This window comes from Prunus avium, chromosome 1 (assembly GCF_965620075.1).
Source record: "Prunus avium chromosome 1, drPruAviu1.hap1.1, whole genome shotgun sequence".
Taxonomy (NCBI): Eukaryota; Viridiplantae; Streptophyta; class Magnoliopsida; order Rosales; family Rosaceae; genus Prunus; species Prunus avium.
In genome coordinates, this window is record NC_142284.1 from 41,255,989 (window position 1) to 41,272,786 (window position 16,798).

General features: G+C 37.7%; 4 protein-coding genes across 9 annotated transcripts; 1 reads left to right on the plus strand and 3 right to left on the minus strand.

The window, feature by feature from the left end:
• Positions 1 to 3,278: 3,278 nt before the first annotated feature.
• LOC110751256 (ran guanine nucleotide release factor, putative (Mog1/PsbP/DUF1795-like photosystem II reaction center PsbP family protein)) lies at positions 3,279 to 6,415 on the minus strand. 3 transcript variants are annotated; one of them, XM_021951691.2, is made up of 9 exons: positions 6,256 to 6,415; positions 6,008 to 6,127; positions 5,868 to 5,903; positions 5,611 to 5,748; positions 5,325 to 5,411; positions 5,158 to 5,205; positions 4,970 to 5,046; positions 3,597 to 3,784; positions 3,279 to 3,467 (listed from the first exon to the last, which is right to left on the minus strand). In XM_021951691.2, the coding sequence occupies exons 2-8, from the start codon at positions 6,080 to 6,082 to the stop codon at positions 3,637 to 3,639; spliced, it is 609 nt and encodes a 202-aa protein (XP_021807383.1). In that variant the 5' UTR covers positions 6,083 to 6,127; positions 6,256 to 6,415; the 3' UTR covers positions 3,279 to 3,467; positions 3,597 to 3,636. The 3 variants fall into 3 exon arrangements, with proteins under 3 accessions (XP_021807383.1, XP_021807382.1, XP_021807381.1); XM_021951690.2 differs by having other exon boundaries at positions 3,279 to 3,504; XM_021951689.2 differs by having other exon boundaries at positions 3,279 to 3,784.
• A 301-nt stretch (positions 6,416 to 6,716) lies between these two features.
• On the plus strand, positions 6,717 to 9,803 carry LOC110751287 (cullin-3A). Its single transcript, XM_021951728.2, has 2 exons — positions 6,717 to 7,133; positions 7,648 to 9,803. Exons 1-2 carry the CDS (start codon positions 6,973 to 6,975, stop codon positions 9,683 to 9,685), a joined length of 2,199 nt encoding a protein of 732 aa, XP_021807420.1. The 5' UTR covers positions 6,717 to 6,972; the 3' UTR covers positions 9,686 to 9,803.
• Positions 9,804 to 10,148: 345 nt separating this feature from the next.
• LOC110751289 (Haloacid dehalogenase-like hydrolase (HAD) superfamily protein) lies at positions 10,149 to 12,073 on the minus strand. Of its 3 annotated transcripts, none has more exons than XM_088251966.1 (8): positions 11,683 to 12,073; positions 11,506 to 11,588; positions 11,333 to 11,416; positions 11,162 to 11,237; positions 11,003 to 11,075; positions 10,843 to 10,870; positions 10,566 to 10,659; positions 10,149 to 10,403 (listed from the first exon to the last, which is right to left on the minus strand). In XM_088251966.1, the coding sequence occupies exons 1-8, from the start codon at positions 11,930 to 11,932 to the stop codon at positions 10,384 to 10,386; spliced, it is 708 nt and encodes a 235-aa protein (XP_088108092.1). In that variant the 5' UTR covers positions 11,933 to 12,073; the 3' UTR covers positions 10,149 to 10,383. The 3 variants fall into 3 exon arrangements, with proteins under 3 accessions (XP_088108092.1, XP_021807423.1, XP_021807422.1); XM_021951731.2 differs by having other exon boundaries at positions 10,838 to 10,870; XM_021951730.2 differs by having other exon boundaries at positions 10,797 to 10,870.
• Positions 12,074 to 12,164: 91 nt separating this feature from the next.
• LOC110751288 (transmembrane protein (DUF616)) lies at positions 12,165 to 16,265 on the minus strand. Of its 2 annotated transcripts, none has more exons than XM_021951729.2 (8): positions 15,744 to 16,265; positions 15,544 to 15,648; positions 14,992 to 15,347; positions 14,106 to 14,317; positions 13,763 to 14,019; positions 13,483 to 13,661; positions 12,775 to 12,883; positions 12,165 to 12,664 (listed from the first exon to the last, which is right to left on the minus strand). In XM_021951729.2, the coding sequence occupies exons 1-7, from the start codon at positions 15,931 to 15,933 to the stop codon at positions 12,803 to 12,805; spliced, it is 1,380 nt and encodes a 459-aa protein (XP_021807421.1). In that variant the 5' UTR covers positions 15,934 to 16,265; the 3' UTR covers positions 12,165 to 12,664; positions 12,775 to 12,802. The 2 variants fall into 2 exon arrangements, with proteins under 2 accessions (XP_021807421.1, XP_088108083.1); XM_088251957.1 differs by having other exon boundaries at positions 12,165 to 12,673.
• Between the last annotated feature and the right edge of the window lie 533 nt (positions 16,266 to 16,798).

The window sequence follows — 16,798 nt, forward strand, 5'->3', positions numbered from 1 at the left end:
ACCGGAGAATCAACTCTTCTTAGAAACCCTTTTACACAGAAAAAGAAAGGAGGTGAAAATTAGGCCTAGCCTTGGCCTCACCTCAACTATAACAAAGCTATGGCCCTCCCTCCCCATGCTATATATATACATATATCTTCTCCAGCATCACAATAGACCAGTGGGATTAATATTTCATGATGATTGCTAAGAAATCACGTGCCCTGCTACCTGGCTATCATGGCGGTGATGAAGATGGCTTACCATCCACCTTGGCTTTGGCTGAGCGAATGATCAATCATATAAACAAATTTGTCGGAATGTTGGTGGTTGGCGAGCTAAAAATAAATCATTTTCGTCCTATTTTAGGCCAATCCAGTCCCCTCTTTTTCAAAGGACCGATTCATATCCAAACATTATTTATTTAAGCCATGGCTTTAACACATCTGTCGTAATTTTTTTTATTAAAATTCTGAGCCAAAAATGAAGACTTTGGTGTTAAAACAAACAAAATTCAAGTTTATGGCCTTTTGTGCTGTCCATAGATCTTTTGTTATGCTAGGCAATTGTCTATGCATGAACCATTGGTTAACGAACAGCTGTAAATCATTTGGATACTTCATCCTTAATCACAAAAATATCTTACCGACAAATTAACTCTAAAATGTAGTCTCTCTAGCGATTACAATATCTATTTGTATATATAAATAAAACTAACATCCTTAAATTCTTTTGGGACATAATTAGCAGAATATTATAGCTATATAGGAAGATATGTAATGGAATGACAGGTTGGCATGCACAATATTATTAAACATAATTATTTAATTAAAATGACGGGAACTGAAAGACAACAAGGGGCCGGCATAGATATATAACCTAATCATCACTGCACTACTTTAAGCAGCTTTGCTTAACCTAACTTGAAGAATCCAAGTCTCTTTTTCTCCGTACCCAGCACAAAAAGTGATGCATTTATGCATTAATTTGTGGGTCATTCTCATTCTTCCTTCCAAGCTCTTTGAGTCTCTGATTCTGATGATGTATATATATATATATATATGCTTTCCTGTTTTTACTGCTTCGCAAGACTTCAAAATTCAATTTGCTTTGCTCAGTAATTAAATACCATAAGTTAAGTTTATTACCAATTTACCACCAAGAAAACCCATCACGACACTTGTGTGTATGAAAGCGATTACAATATCTATAATAGACACCAAATGCCGACCTCAAAGGATGTTGAAAATTATTATAATCAAGTCAACTCACTTTAGAATTCTGAGCACAAGTTTGAAAAAAAAGCACTGCATCAGTCCAAAGCTGTCTCCATTGTGAAAGCAGTGATTGGTGTGATGATCAATATTATGGCAAAACAATAAACTTCCAATATTTACGGATTTGATATGAGGAGGATGGAGGAGCGTAACCTAATTTCTTATGGGAACATGGGATTTATGGCAAGTGTTCGTATGTTTGCATGAGGACTTGACAATAATACTAGAGAGAGGAGAGGACCATATATCACACCTATGCCTGTGTCGGTAAAGTCTATATGTGCACATCACCTTCAGGTATGGGTCCAATAATTATTTAATTCCCCATTTCTTTTTCTTTTTCTTTTTTTAAAAGTAAACAAAATAAAAAATTGCCAACAATATTAAAAATGAGGTAATAGGGTTAGCACTTAAAACTGTGATTATACTATTAATAATTAAGAATATTTACCCCTGCAATCTCGAGTCCTAGTCAATTGTAAATTGCAAACACAATTACACAGTGAATTGGCACCGATGGAATAGTAGAAGGAGGATTGGGGGCTCACAGTCCAGCTCAGTAAATGGAATGTCCTTCTCGAGTCTTTCTGGCGGAGCTGGTGGGTGGCCTGACAGCGCCACATCAGAGGCTCGGACAGTTGGAATCTACTTGTCCTCCAAGTTTATAATTTTTCTTCTTCTTTATCTTTTTAAATAAAAATCAGCATTATATTTAAATATTCAAATTTATTTTACCGTCAACTTTTTGCATTATTTGTAAGCATTTTTCCCACCCCTATTACTTTCCTCCCAAGATTTAGGAAAGTTATCTTCATCTGCATTATTTTGGACTGACATCAAAACTGCCATATTAAATATTAATTAACGTAAGATTATTATATATATATTTTTTTAAAGTAGCAGCAGTTGGGTCACATCAATGTATGATTTTGTATTTTTTAAACTGACAAAGTTAGGAAGATAAAAGAGGGAAACTCACACGCACCCTACCGCAAGTATAAGAACTTGAATAAGAACTAAATATTTGGACTAATCCAACTAACACTCCATTAATCATGTAAGATTATTAGCTTATGTTTATCCAGCGACCTGGGCTTTGATTGGCCCGCCCTTTTGACAGTAACTACCATAATTGGTTTTAGTTTAATTTTCAAAAAATATTTAAGAAATACTATTAGAAATATTATTGCGGTTCGTTTCTTGCTTAACTCAGATAATGTAATGTGAAACCTACAATATAAAAAGTATTATTTTTTATATAAAAAAATGTCATTGTCACATTTGTAATATCTAGATTTGGCTATGATTCGATGGGAATTTGCCAACCAATAGTTTCAAGAAATAGTCATCGTCTATGAGTATGAAAACATATAGTGCGAGAGGGCAACCATATTATATGTCCGTGGGCCCACTCGATTCATAATTCAAACTAGTTGCCTGCCACGTGATTGACTCTAGTATGATTTACGGGTCCTTGTGATGCCACCTGGAAGTGCTAGTACTTATCTAGGTTTTTACTTTTCGTTGGTTGCTGGTCTTTCTAGATTTTTCTTTAAAGCAATTATTTTGAAGCTAGCTTATGCTTATTCATCATCAAAGTGTATGGATGTGATCGATTATGTGTCTATATATGAAACCAATCGTACGATTAAGTATTCGTTGGATTTGGATGAAAACGACGACTGATTGCGACTTTGCCCAAAATCAATCTAAGAATTGAAAAAGGAACCCGATGGTAAATCGTCATCCCCATGGACCACGGTAAATCATGACCACAGGCCTCATCCAGAACAAAAACACTTTTTTCAACCCAAAAATAAGAACATTGAGTTTGCCCCTGGACCCAAGTTCGATCCCTTTGTACTTTATAGTAATGTAAGCTAATTTAGAATATCACTTTGTTAAAAGTTAAAAAAGGAAAAGAAGGATATAATTCTATGGGCACCTGAAAATTGACTCTTGACACCCAAGATACATACACCCACCCAAAAAGAAACACCTCTGCAATTCTTGGCCCATGTCTTTTCTTTTTTTCTTCAAGGGAAGAAACTTGCATATATGAAAGCCCAAAAGGGCAAAGATTACAAACAAGACCCAAAGGGCCAGTCAAGACAGAGAACTACAGATATCTAGGCCCATGCCTTTTCTTAAACCTCATCTTCCCTATTTGCGATGTCTAAAAGACTGCTTCATCCAACAACTGGTACAATCCTATAACATAAGCCAACAATTTGCATACTTCAAATGCCTGAACGAAGTGAGGCAAATGGCACACTTAGAATTTCACTTTCTCTTAAGAAAACCCTTGCAGATATGAATACACAATTGATTTAGTACTACCTAACAATGTGGCGTTCTTCATAAAACTGTCAAATTCATCTCAGGCCACAGAGCCAAAAAGATTCCAGTCATTGACTTTGAAGCTAGAGACAGCGAGTTTAAAGACCTCGGCCACTGGCATATATCCGGATTGTACTGCAGGAACAGCAAGACCAGCCCCCACTGTGCTTGCACTTTCGCTCAAAGGACTGCAACCAAAATGACATATGCGAATCGAGTCATATAATGCACAAGTGACAATTGATCTATAAAATAGACTATCTAACATGCATATATTTTCTCTTTTTGACCTGAATGAACTCAACCATAATGGATATAAATCATTGCCATAGCAACCATATTGTTTTTCAGCATCATATATGCTAAGGATAACAAAAATAAAAAGAGAGAGATAATCCATGGACTAATTATTTCCTTTTGGCAGAATTTCGAAGAGATTAAATTCAGCCAAACTGCATACATCTAAGCAAATTCGCATAACACAAAGAATAAAAGGAAGTATTAATGGAAGCCCAGGGAAAGGTCTTTGGGAGGGACCTGAATTCCTTAAGGTGTTTAAGGGATTACAGGGTGGGATGTATTGTAACATAAGCTAACTACATCATCCTTGATTAAAGAATATTGCAAGTACATGTAATAAGGCATACACTACATCCTACTATGTATGGTGCAATCAGGAAGTCCCGATCTTTGATGATAACACCCCCACATAGTCAAGAAGACATTCAGTAAGTCCGACTAGATCTTTCCATAACTAATTGCCATAGCATCAATATTATTTTTCAACATCTTATACGATCAGGATAAGAAACAAAGAGAGAAACCACACACTAATTATTTGCTTTTGGTAGATTTTGAAAGAGATTGAATTCAGCGAAAGTGCTTTCAAGCCTTACGTATAAGCAAATTCGCATAACACAAAGAACACAATAAAGTATCAAATGAAAGCCCAGGGAAGGCTCTTTGGGAGAGACCTGAATTTCTTAAGGTCTTTAAGGGATTAACAAGGTGGAATGTATAGAACATAAGCTAGAGACATTGTTCTATAGTTTCTCTTTCTTTCTTTTTTCCTTTTTAGTTGCTTAAATTTTAAAAAGAAAACATCAGATTAAAGAATATTGCAAGCTACATGTAAGAAGGCATACACTAAATTAGGTCTGGTGCAATCAGGAAGCGCAGAGAATCCATAAATACTTGTGTGAAAATCTCAATGAGGATAAGCTGGTAAATCTCTGTGCTAGCAAGCGCAGAGAATCCATGACTATCTTATTTCTAAGAGAAAATGTTCTATTGTATCCAGGTGAAAGGATCAGAATAAATTTCAGTCAATAACAAAAATATAATTTTTGTGGCAATTCACTCCTCAAACTTACTTTATATGAACGGGTTCATATGCAGTAACTAGCACATCAGTATTAACTTCCTTAAGTCGCAGATTTGCCACATAGACCTGGAGGCAGGACTCAAAACAATAAACCCCAATTAGCATACTTGCAAAAATGAACCTGGAATAGCATCCTGAAACAGCTTCGAACACTCTGAACACAACAAACAAACATACCCTCACAATATTTTGTGCCTCCCTTCCTTGCCGCCCCTTGGAAATGGACTAGTTTCAAGAAAGAAAAATATGTGAAATATGATGCAAAACAGATGGCAAGAGTCAAAAGCAAAAACCAGTAAGCCAGAGAAAAAATTTGGCAACAACATGGAACTGATTGCACATACCATTTGGCCAACAGCAGTTGTAACAACAGCAGGTGTGTTTCTATAACATAATCCAGGGGCCTCAACTACTCCTGACTGTTCAATCACCTGAAGGTGATTGGCAAAAGAAAATGTCAAATACAAATATAGCTAATTCGGGACGATGGGTACTCACAGAATACCGAAAAAGTGACAGATATCGCATTACATATGGAACTGACACTGAGTGTGCCTAAGGAATTGATGAATGAGATAATTGGGGATAGTATAGTATGAATAATAAGACAATACAGAAGATGGGAATTACCATGCTCCCGTCAGCATCTTGTTCAGTGGCGAGGTCTTGGAGAAACCAGGTAGCACTTCCATCATCGCCAACTTCATGCTTCAATTCCAAGAGCTCAAAGATCAAGCTTTCGTCCCGGTCGGGGTCCACAAATGCCTCCTTTAGAAACCCACCGAGAAAAACGAACAATCAATAAAATGAAATGAAAACCACTACTAACCAAAACTTGACAGCTTGAATGAAGTACGAGACATAACCAATTAACCATATTAACCAACCTGGTGATCAGGAACTTGCCGAATGTCGCTCACATCCTACAGTTTTGATACTCTCCCATAAGTCATTTAACAGAAAGAAAAACAAAAAACAAAATTGAAACACAAATACGAAAATAAAATTAAAGAAGAAAAAAACCAACCTGGAACCTAAGAGGGAAGGTGCTAGTAATGGCACCGCCAAACAAAGGGCGCTCAGAGTAGATGTCTTGGGACATGTTGTTAGCCAATATAGGAAACAGAGACAAACGACGTCGCTTTTCCTAAAATAATCTCCATTATAAATTTGAGAGAACCCAAAAAAATGAAGAAAAGAAAAACAGAGAACGAAACTGAATGCAGGAATGCAAAATAGAACAAGTTTGTTAATGATGGAATGGAATTATTATACCTCTAACAGTAACAGGGCAATTCAGAGTTGAGAGAGAGAGAGGTTTCTGGTTTGTTCTATGGAAACTTTCTCAAGTTCGTGGGCTCTTTCTGCTTCTGCTTGATCGTTGTGTATTTATAAGTACGCAGTTGCGTCAATTTGACGACTGCCTAATTTATACTCCAAAACGGTGATAGAAGAAGACGAAGAAGACGAAGTCTGCCTAATGTCTTCGTTAGGCTTAGGCCCAAGTCCGAAAGCCCAAAGATCAAGGGCCAAGCGTGACGCGCCGAAAATATTTGACCGCGAAACGTACAAAAGACCACGAAACGTTTCGCGATTTCAAGGAGAAACGAAGTGACTGACTGAAAGAAGTAAAAGAAAAGCCCAAACCAAAGTGGCATCCAAACCCCGGGCACAAGCCAAAGCCATACCTTTGCTTGTCCTCTTTCTTACCCTTCATTTCTGGTATAATATTTTATAATTATATATTTTTTTTTATCACAATTTGGGTTTGGCTTAAAAACCTTCTCTTCCCCAATCAATTTCGTTTCAATTATTTTCAACAACTGTCACGCGGTAAATCAATCTCTTTATCACCGGTCTCCCTCCCTCCGCCTCCATCAAACCAAACGCCAAGCTCATCACCCGTTTCGGCGTAGCGATTCGGAGTCTTTTCCGGTATATCGGAATCGGAAAATTAAGGAATTAGAAAAAGGAAAGAGAGAAAAAGAACCGATGAGTAACCAGAAGAAGAGGAATTTCCAGATAGAGGCGTTCAAGCACAGAGTGGTGGTGGATCCGAAATACGCAGACAAGACCTGGAAGGTATTGGAGCATGCAATCCACGAGATTTACAATCACAATGCTAGTGGCCTCAGCTTCGAAGAGCTTTATAGGTTCGTTCCCTCCCTCCCTCCCTCGCTTTTTTTTTCTTCTTCTTTCTGTTCTCTAATTTCTCTGTATTTCACGTTTTTGTTTCTTCTTCTTCGTTTATGAATATTTTCAATTTGACTTGCTTCTGTTGCGTGCTTATGTAGATTGCTTAGAATAGTAGGAGGCTTGATGCGATGGTTTGCCTTTTGTTTTAACTTCATCGTTTTTATGGCTCGCAGAGTCTTTACAAAAAATATATATGGAAATATCATATGATGATGTGATATAATTCTTAGAATTAGGAAATGGTGAAGGAAGAAGTAAATTATTTTCCAAGTATTTTAGATGTCAAATATGTTCGAATGCAAACAAATTTGGCGACACATGAACCAATTTGCCTGTAGAATGAGTTATAATTGGGAGGAATATGTTCATGTGAGTGAACCATTACATTACACTAGCTAAATTACGTTTAGGATTTTGTGAGAATGGCTTCTCACATTACTAAGCTCTAGTGTTGTTGTTTTATGGATTTAGAAATGCCTACAATATGGTGCTTCACAAATTTGGGGAGAAGCTTTACTCGGGGCTGGTTACGACTATGACTTCTCATCTCAAAGAAATATCAAAATCTATTGAAGCTGCTCAGGGAGGAATGTTTCTTGAAGAAATGAATAGGAGGTGGACCGACCACAACAAGGCGTTGCAAATGATTCGAGACATACTGATGTACATGGACAGGACTTACATTCCGAGTACCCAGAAAACCCCTGTTCACGAGCTTGGATTGAACCTTTGGAGAGACAATATTATCCGCTCTAGCAAGATTCAGACGAGGCTTTTAAACACACTTCTTGAACTAGTACTTAGAGAACGGACTGGTGAGGTTATCAACCGGGGGTTGATGAGGAATATTATTAAGATGCTAATGGATTTAGGTCCTTCAGTTTACCAGGAAGACTTTGAGAATCCTTTTCTTGAGGTTTCAGCTGAATTTTACAGGGGTGAGTCTCAAAAGTTTATTGAGTGCTGTGATTGTGGGGATTATCTGAAGAAGGCTGAGAGGCGCCTGAACGAGGAACTGGATAGGGTGACGCATTACTTGGATGCCAGGAGTGAAGCCAAAATAACTAATGTGGTGGAGAAGGAGATGATTGCAAACCACATGCTGAGACTAGTCCACATGGACAATTCAGGTTTGGTGAATATGCTTCTTGATGATAAGTACGAAGACCTTGGAAGAATGTACAACTTGTTCCGTCGGGTTTCCAATGGTCTATCAACAATACGAGAAGTGATGACTTCTCACCTCAGGGAAACTGGTAAACAGCTGGTTACTGATCCAGAAAGGTTGAAGGATCCAGTGGAATTTGTTCAGAGGCTCTTGGATGAGAAGGATAAGTATGACAGCATCATTAGACTGTCTTTCAGCAATGACAAGACATTCCTAAATGCTTTGAATTCCTCTTTCGAATTCTTCATTAATCTGAACAACCGTTCACCTGAGTTCATTTCACTGTTTGTTGATGACAAACTCCGCAAAGGTTTGAAGGGGGTCAGTGAGGAGGATGTAGAAATTATTCTTGACAAGGTGATGATGTTGTTCCGTTACTTGCAGGAGAAAGATGTATTTGAGAAATATTATAAACAGCATTTGGCAAAGCGGCTTTTGTCTGGTAAAACTGTCTCAGATGATGCAGAGAGGAGTTTGATAGTTAAGCTCAAGACAGAATGCGGGTACCAATTTACTTCAAAATTAGAGGGCATGTTTACAGATATGAAAACGTCCCAGGATACAATGCAAGGTTTTTATGCAAGCCATCCTGAGCTAGGGGATGGCCCTACATTGACCGTCCAGGTTCTGACAACAGGGTCCTGGCCCACTCAACCCAGTGTGACATGCAACCTTCCATCAGAAATGTCAGCACTCTGTGAGAAGTTCCGTTCGTATTACCTTGGAACACATACAGGTCGAAGATTGTCGTGGCAGACTAACATGGGTACAGCAGATATAAAGGCTAGCTTTGGGAAGGGCCAGAAGCATGAGTTGAATGTCTCCACTTACCAAATGTGTGTCCTAATGCTATTTAATAATGCTGAGCGACTTAGCTATAAGGAGATTGAGCAGGCCACAGAGATTCCTACTGTAGATTTGAAGAGGTGTCTGCAATCCATGGCTTGCGTGAAGGGAAAGAATGTTCTTCGGAAAGAACCTATGAGTAAAGACATTGGTGAGGATGATGCCTTTTTCGTTAATGACAAGTTCACGAGTAAGTTATATAAGGTGAAGATAGGAACTGTGGTTGCACAGAAGGAATCAGAACCTGAAAAACAAGAGACTCGTCAGAGAGTGGAGGAGGACAGGAAGCCCCAGATTGAAGCTGCCATAGTGAGGATCATGAAATCACGGAGGGCTCTGGATCATAACAATATAATTTCTGAGGTCACGAAGCAGTTGCAATCTCGATTCCTGGCCAATCCAACGGAGATTAAGAAACGCATCGAGTCCCTTATCGAGCGGGACTTTTTGGAACGAGATAGTATAGACAGAAAATTGTACCGGTATCTTGCCTAAAGATTGTTCTGCTTGTCTTAGCATTGACAACTGAAATTGTACCTCAGACTAGGTGATGTAATATTGGTCTGATCTCTGCAAGCTCCATTGGTTATCAATGAATATCAATTTATTTCCACTTTTACCGTTCACCGTTTGAGTGGATCGGATGGCTTTTTTTTTTTCTTTAAGTTGAAAGAATACATGTATATATGATGAAATTTTGCTTCCTTTTGTGCGCTAATTGTAGCTAAAGCATAGTTTGAGATCATGTTTCTTTTTTGCTTTTTTTCTTTTGGTACATAGTTGAGCTCGTCGGCCCATTGTGCTGTATATGGTATCTCTTTATGTAATAATAGTTACATTAATTATCAGATCAAATTATCCAAGAATTTCTCCCAGTAGAGATTGAGCTCATGCTGATTCAGTCATGACTCATCTCAAAGGAATTGCGATGGCTTTAATTAATATATGAAATTATGAATTGAATATAAAACAAAATCTTATAAATTGACTTGAACAATTTTTTCGGTGATATTGTATGTTATCTTACAATACAAGGTAAACTTTTGGAAGCAATCAAGGTTATTGTACCACTAAATTCTTGTAACATAGATTCAGGATGTTAGGTCCCCAGGAGTGTGGTATACGGTATATCTACTTCTATGGAAGCTATGACTCTGAGATGAGAATGCGATTTCGAATGTCAGCAAACGTCTTTACATCCAGGCCCCATAACCTGCTCATTCAAATCAAGGGTAAGTACCAACAATCTTCTGTGACATTCATGAAAAGTCCTAATCTACTACTTAATATGAATGTTTCGTATCATGGTCAATGAGAAAATCTGAGATCACCAGACAAGGCAGAAATTTGTATTTATACTGCAAAGAACTCTTACCAGCAATCAATTCCAACGGCATTGGCCCCAACTTTATCTGCGATTTTATCATCGCCAACATGCACTGCTTTGCCAGCATCCACATGAACTTGATCTGCAACGATTGAAGAACTTGTGAGGGCAGCTTCAATGTGTACTTTTAACATTAACCAAGAAAACATTGTCTGGAACACTATAATAAATCTCGATCTCTACGACAACATTGTTATAAACTCATCATATATAACGTGCCTAAAGCAGGTTTAAATATGTTTGCATCTGGTTTTTCATACCCAACCTCAGAAGATATGATAACAGCATCAAACCTGCAACGAGAATCAAGAGAAATGCTTCATTTCTTAATACATAAATAAATAAATAAACCCAACACCCATGTGACATGAATATGACAATTTAGCAACAAACAGAAGAACAATGAATGATGTCCAGTTGCTCACAGATGTAAAACATTAAGGTCTTCGAGTAGCATCCTTAAGCGGGAGTCGAAATTAGATACAACAGCCAGCTTAACTGCATGTCACTGCTGGCAATGTTAAAATAGTAGGAACTAGCAAGCAAGATAACGAAGCAGAATATTTGGGTAAAAAAAATTGGACCTCCAGCATCCTTGAGAAGGGCCATTGTTTCATAAGCTCCCTCTGGAAGACGCCATGAGTCACCTTTGGCATAGTACTGATAAAACCAACCAAACCCATTAACGATATTGACACCAATTGCAACAATTCTCTTCAAAGCTTCAAACTAGGGAATATAATCATTGAAATTACCTCATAGACTTGTTCGAAATAATCGAGATCAGCACAACCAGTGGCTTCAGAAACAACAAGTTTCCAAAATGGTCTCCCATCTCCCTACCATTATTGATTTTGGCATTATCAATACCCAGAATAATTAGCATTGATATATTGAGCTAATTGCAGAAATACAATCAATTTAAGACCTTGTAACGAAGCTTTTGAGGCCAAGGAGCAGAAAAGGCTCTTTTGAAACCTTGCTTGATTTCTGCTGGAGTTGCAGTCACTCCTGTGGAAAAGCAAAAATGGGTTGTTTGTATTTGGATTTAAAAAAAAAATTCAATGTTTAATGGGAAATTGAGGACTTGAATTTGGAGACAAACCGTATTGGGCTCCAATTGAAGCGTAAACCTCTTCGACTGGCTTTGCCAACTGCAGCAGAGTGCCTCCAGCGTCTAACAACAATGCGTCATAGGCCTTGCGATTGAGAGCAGATCCTCTTCCTCCTCCTCTAACAGAGTGTATGGGCATGGAAGAGCAACGAATGGAGTTCCTGGGAAGCTTCAGATGGAGTGGTTTGAGGGTTTTCAATAGAGCGCTGCCATGAGAGCATCTCATCAAGCAACCCTCCATTTCCTTCCTTCACAACAAAGTGAAAAGTCTCAGCCCAAGTCCATGGGTGGAAATGGATTTTGTTCTCCTTTTTTTTATTTCCTCTTTTGTTTGCAGAAGAAAGACTAAAACCGTGGAGTTGGGCTGCAGTTTCCCCAAGATCACTTTGTTTTGTTTATTTCAAGCATTGGAAGATACGATGTCGTGTTGGTATTTCATGAGCTAACATGATCTTACAATTTTGGATCACAACTTGGCAAATACATATATTATTTGAGGCTGAAATCTTCATGCTTACAAACGAAGTACAAAACGACTCTCATCCCTTCATGTGTTGGGCTTGGGATGAGCTAAAAGAATTTGTACATAAAAAATGTATAAGCTATACAAACGAATATTACAACCTGTTAGTTTCTAAACTACCCTTCTTTCAAGAAAATTAGAAAGTCGGGTTTGGAACTGAAAATTACAAGGAAAATAAATCCGCTTTCTACAAATGTCCTCAACAACATTGCTTGGTCTGCCTTTCCCTGTTTGAAACAGCAGTTGAGACTTGTGGCTGTTCGATCTTTGGATCTTTTTGTAATGCCAAATTAAATTCCTCTCTGTGTGCTACATGGTCAGGTGCAACAACAACAAAACCTACCAGCCATTCAGGCTCAGCGTCAGCTACAAGCCTACAACGAGTTAACCCATTCAATCTCGCAAGACGAGCAGCTGACATTAGCTTGGTTTTCACTTCAGTCTCCATCCCTGCATAAACTTTGATGAATTTAGTAAATAGAACCAAAGGCTTTTTACGGAATTAATGTCCAGTCAGTAAGTGTTAGGAATCTAAACACTGAACATCAAATTAACCTTACCAGAATAACTGCAAATAATAATTACTGATCAAATAACAGGTGGAGGTCCTGGAGGAGATGGCTCTTCCCTATGCCGGAATAGCTTTACTAGTGCTCTGCGCTCACAGTCCTGAAAAAATTTAACAAAGAGAAATAGTTCAATTAATAATTTGTCTCACTAGATAACATTCAATGATATGTTCTACATTATGCAGCCAGGACACGGTTCAAATCGACAAACTCAAAATACATGATTAGAATGCCCAACAAATGCATGCAAATTGCTAAAAAAGAATGAACTTATAAAATAATCTAGTTGTTCCTTGTGCAAGAAAAGTATGCTGAGTAGCATTCGCTGCTACCCATCTTTTAATTTTCACCTGCAAAGTTCTAAGACCACATACTACTACACAGGCTATATCATAGATTGAGAAGTATCATGATTGACATATAATTATCTTTTGTATCTCTTTAAGCTGTTTCACAAGCACAAAGTTTTTACAAAGGAATTATCGCAAAAAATACAATAGTTCTGCAAAGATATCTTAGCAAAGGTAATCCCTAAAGAAGCAGGAACACTATTCTCCCATAAATTTCAAAGAAGCACTACATGCTAAGAGTAATATTTGCACATACAGCTTGAATTGCTTTTTTCATAAGTTTCTAAGAATAATATGATGTAAACACTAACAGAAATATACGTCATAATTTTTTATGAATTTCCAATACCTTGAACATAATTAGGTAGAATGGTCTATCTGGGTTCATTCTCCTCAATTTTAAGTACGTATATGCAAAGCTTAGTTGATCACGGGAGGTAAACCTGTCAACTTCATTAAACCAAAGGCATGAAAATAAATTTGAAATTGGTGTATGTGCCCGGACTATAAATGAACCTTCAGGAACATCTGCAAGGTAAATGGCACATGAAATCAGCAAAGAGTATTATTGATTCCAGACGAAGGAAAATAAAATCTTTATGAATTAAAAAAAGGGTAATAACACGCACAACTGGGAAGAGGGGTATTTGGGTCTGAAGGGTCAAACTTGGTGAGGCCATCAGACTGGTAAAATGCAAACTGTTCATCAATGGCTGTGTGATTGAACTTATCAAGACGCTTATTTTGGAGTACCTCCTCCGAGACACAATGTCGCTCATAATGGTTGGAAATGGCATATTCTGATTTTGTTCGCCACAAAAAGTATTCAATAATCAGCATTGGATCAGTATTAAGTCGCATCTTGCTGTCAAGCCAAATTGAATACCTGATACATGGTGAAAACCCAATCAGAATTGAATGGACCAAAATCGCCCCAGAAACTGTATGGCTAGAACATGGTGTAAGAATTACCATGAATGGGGGAAAAGGCGATGTGATAAAAATTTTGGCACCTTTCCAGTTCTGCGCATATCCTCATATGGTAAATTCTTCACTATGACTATCTTCCACAAGCCAATTCGTCCTGTATCATCAGGAACATGTCCCTCGGATGATAATTTTCCCAATGTTTGCTCATCCACAAACATTACAAAACAAACGTTTTTCTTGGAATATTCACTGATCTGTATTAAAGGAGGATACATTATCATCACTTAAAAGAAAGAAAGCTCGCAAAAATATTCCAATGCTCGTATAAATATTCACACTTCAGTATTCCTCAGGACGTATAGTTTTCCAGATCGCAAAAAATATTCTAATCTACAATCAACATAATGATTGAGAACAAAAGTAGGTCATGGGAAAAATAAGACATCATCTACACAACCTTCAACATCCCAGCAGGTATCTCAGCCATTAATCAGATCATACTTTAAACTCATCTGCAGTCATACCATAGAAAGCACCAAAGCTCTCCATGAATAACAACTTCACTTAATTGCTTTTTTATCTCCACACTTGAGAAGCCCTCTAATGCCTCGTCACACTGCCTTTATGTAAAATAAAACTATTGGAAAGAGCTGTCTGAAAGAAAATTTTACATCTTCAGACTTGGTTCGTCATCTTCAACTCTACACCTATTAATTTTCTTGTCCGACACAAAGGGGTCTAATTACTAACTCAAATGTTTATCAGCCAAACAAAATATCAAGATGAAGGCAAGTTCTTTTAGCATCATCCCATTTCATAGAGAACCAACAGAAAGAGGAAAAATAACTATTTAACCAAAAACATTTGATTATATGCTTTATATGAATAAGAGACGACAAAAAAGTTCAATAAGGACTAGCTCATTAACCTTTTTGCTTGTAGGCCTCCTAAGAAAGTCAGAGCTTCCAAAAATGCAAGAAGATACTGCAATCTTACACTCGTTCATGTATGCCTTGTCCTTCGCATCTATATCAAATCCAGTGCTTGAGAATCCAGGGGGTCCTTTGATAAATCCACAATGTAGAGTTTGATTTTTCGCAAAGAAAGATTGCTCTCTTTCCTCAAGTGTTTGATGTCCTCCAAATCTAGGTTCATATATATTACTATGGGAAGGTATTCCCTCTTGGTCAATGAACTCTAGTGAAAACTGTGTGAAGTTCATGACTTCCTTAGGTTCAACAACATACTCAACTGATTCCAGAAACCCAACCTCGCAAGGCAAATCTGAAAAATCATTGTATGGGAGGAAGCAAAAGGGATGAGCCATACGGATAAACTGGTTTGGAAATTTTGCATCTTTGTATAATCCAACGAACAAGAAAGACAAAGACATCATATCTTCATATGCATGAGCACTAAATCAATAATAAACTCAAAGGTTGTGATATGAAACATTGAAAATATAACACTTCACACTTACACTGCTTACGATGCTTGCTTCTGGGTGGTCTTCCAACAACATGAAATGGCAAAATTTGTTGCCGTGCTGAAATACGGATACTAGTACCACTACCTTCTAGTTTAGCTGCAATGAGTAATAAACTACATCTGTAAATATCCCATTATAATACCCAGATGATTAAATAAGAAAATAAACGAAAGTTCAAGTTTTGAACATACCAGGCAAATGCACATTGAGACCGAAGAGTAGCAAGTAAATCAAAAATATGGCTGCAAAGAGAAACACCCAGAGCCAGAATTTGTGTCTGACAAATCGACCCAACTTTCTTCCTTTACGAACAAGACGAGTGCCATGCTCACTTGGACCAAAAGATTTCAACAACGCCCCAATTATACCTCTAGTCCTCATCTCCGGTAACAACAATTCTATCTCTACCGTCGTCTGTAGAGACCCATCATCATAATCTTACATGCATGTTCTCAAACAGGAACAACATAAGAGAGCTGCTTCCATGGCGTGGCGGGTTTACCCGATCGAAGATCTAACGGTAAGGGAGTGGTGAAGTGGGAAAGCGATGGGAAGATGAAGATCTATCATCGTTGATAGAGCCCCTAGTTTCCATGGGAGTTCAATAATGAGCGTAACATTTTTCTTTTCTGTCCCCTGCAATTTTCAGCCGTCTCAGGCTGTCTGGAAATTACCAGCTACCAATATTTTTACCGGCCCAAATGGTAAGAAGATAAGGAGTGATTTTTCACAACCCATTTTATCCTTTATATATATATATATATATATATTTCCAAAATATAATTTTTACTTACTTACTACGAAAGGTAATTGAGTCAGACTCGGCAGAAGCAGCGATTCCTTATTGGGCTCCGGACCCATTTGGCTCAGTAGTTAAGTAGTCTTTGGGCCTTCTTCGTACCAGATTTCCCGCGTTCTTCTCATGTTAGCATATTAAATTGAAACAAAAAAATTATAATATGTTCATACTTTTCTTATATGTAACATGGGACTAAAAATTGAGGATTTTTTGTAGTATTTTTTAATTAAAGATTGTTGAGGCCCAAAAAATTCAGGGTTGGGTCCAAATAAATTTCTAGCCCAATGCAATACCTTATTGAGAAGAAATCCGGTGTGGGCATTCGAAAATTCGTCATACACGCTCGCACAAGTCATGATACCACGTGCTATGCCAAATAAATATGTAATCTGTCACGCTGAGAGTTGAAACGAGCCTATAAAATGCACTGGCTCTTTGAACCCATGC

What these genes read in the sequence shown, in the direction of transcription:
- LOC110751287 (XM_021951728.2), top strand. Translation starts at nt 6,973, where the DNA reads ATGAGTAACCAGAAGAAGAGGAATTTCCAGATAGAGGCGTTCAAGCAC. An exon ending in AGCTTCGAAGAGCTTTATAG is followed by an intron (nt 7,134 to 7,647) that starts GTTCGTTCCCTC and finishes TTATGGATTTAG; the next exon opens with AAATGCCTACAATATGGTGC.
- LOC110751288 (XM_021951729.2), bottom strand. Translation starts at nt 15,933, where the DNA reads ATGAGGACTAGAGGTATAATTGGGGCGTTGTTGAAATCTTTTGGTCCA. An exon ending in CGCCTTTTCCCCCATTCATG is followed by an intron (nt 14,020 to 14,105) that starts GTAATTCTTACA and finishes ACCATGTATCAG; the next exon opens with GTATTCAATTTGGCTTGACA. An exon ending in TCTACCTAATTATGTTCAAG is followed by an intron (nt 12,884 to 13,482) that starts GTATTGGAAATT and finishes AAATTTTTTCAG; the next exon opens with GACTGTGAGCGCAGAGCACT.
- LOC110751289 (XM_021951730.2), bottom strand. Translation starts at nt 11,932, where the DNA reads ATGGAGGGTTGCTTGATGAGATGCTCTCATGGCAGCGCTCTATTGAAA. An exon ending in CTCAAAAGCTTCGTTACAAG is followed by an intron (nt 11,417 to 11,505) that starts GTCTTAAATTGA and finishes CAATAATGGTAG; the next exon opens with GGAGATGGGAGACCATTTTG. An exon ending in ATTTCGAACAAGTCTATGAG is followed by an intron (nt 11,238 to 11,332) that starts GTAATTTCAATG and finishes TGGTTTTATCAG; the next exon opens with TACTATGCCAAAGGTGACTC.
- LOC110751256 (XM_021951691.2), bottom strand. Translation starts at nt 6,082, where the DNA reads ATGTCCCAAGACATCTACTCTGAGCGCCCTTTGTTTGGCGGTGCCATT. An exon ending in CCTTCCCTCTTAGGTTCCAG is followed by an intron (nt 5,904 to 6,007) that starts GTTGGTTTTTTT and finishes TCAAAACTGTAG; the next exon opens with GATGTGAGCGACATTCGGCA. An exon ending in AAGATGCTGACGGGAGCATG is followed by an intron (nt 5,412 to 5,610) that starts GTAATTCCCATC and finishes AATCACCTTCAG; the next exon opens with GTGATTGAACAGTCAGGAGT.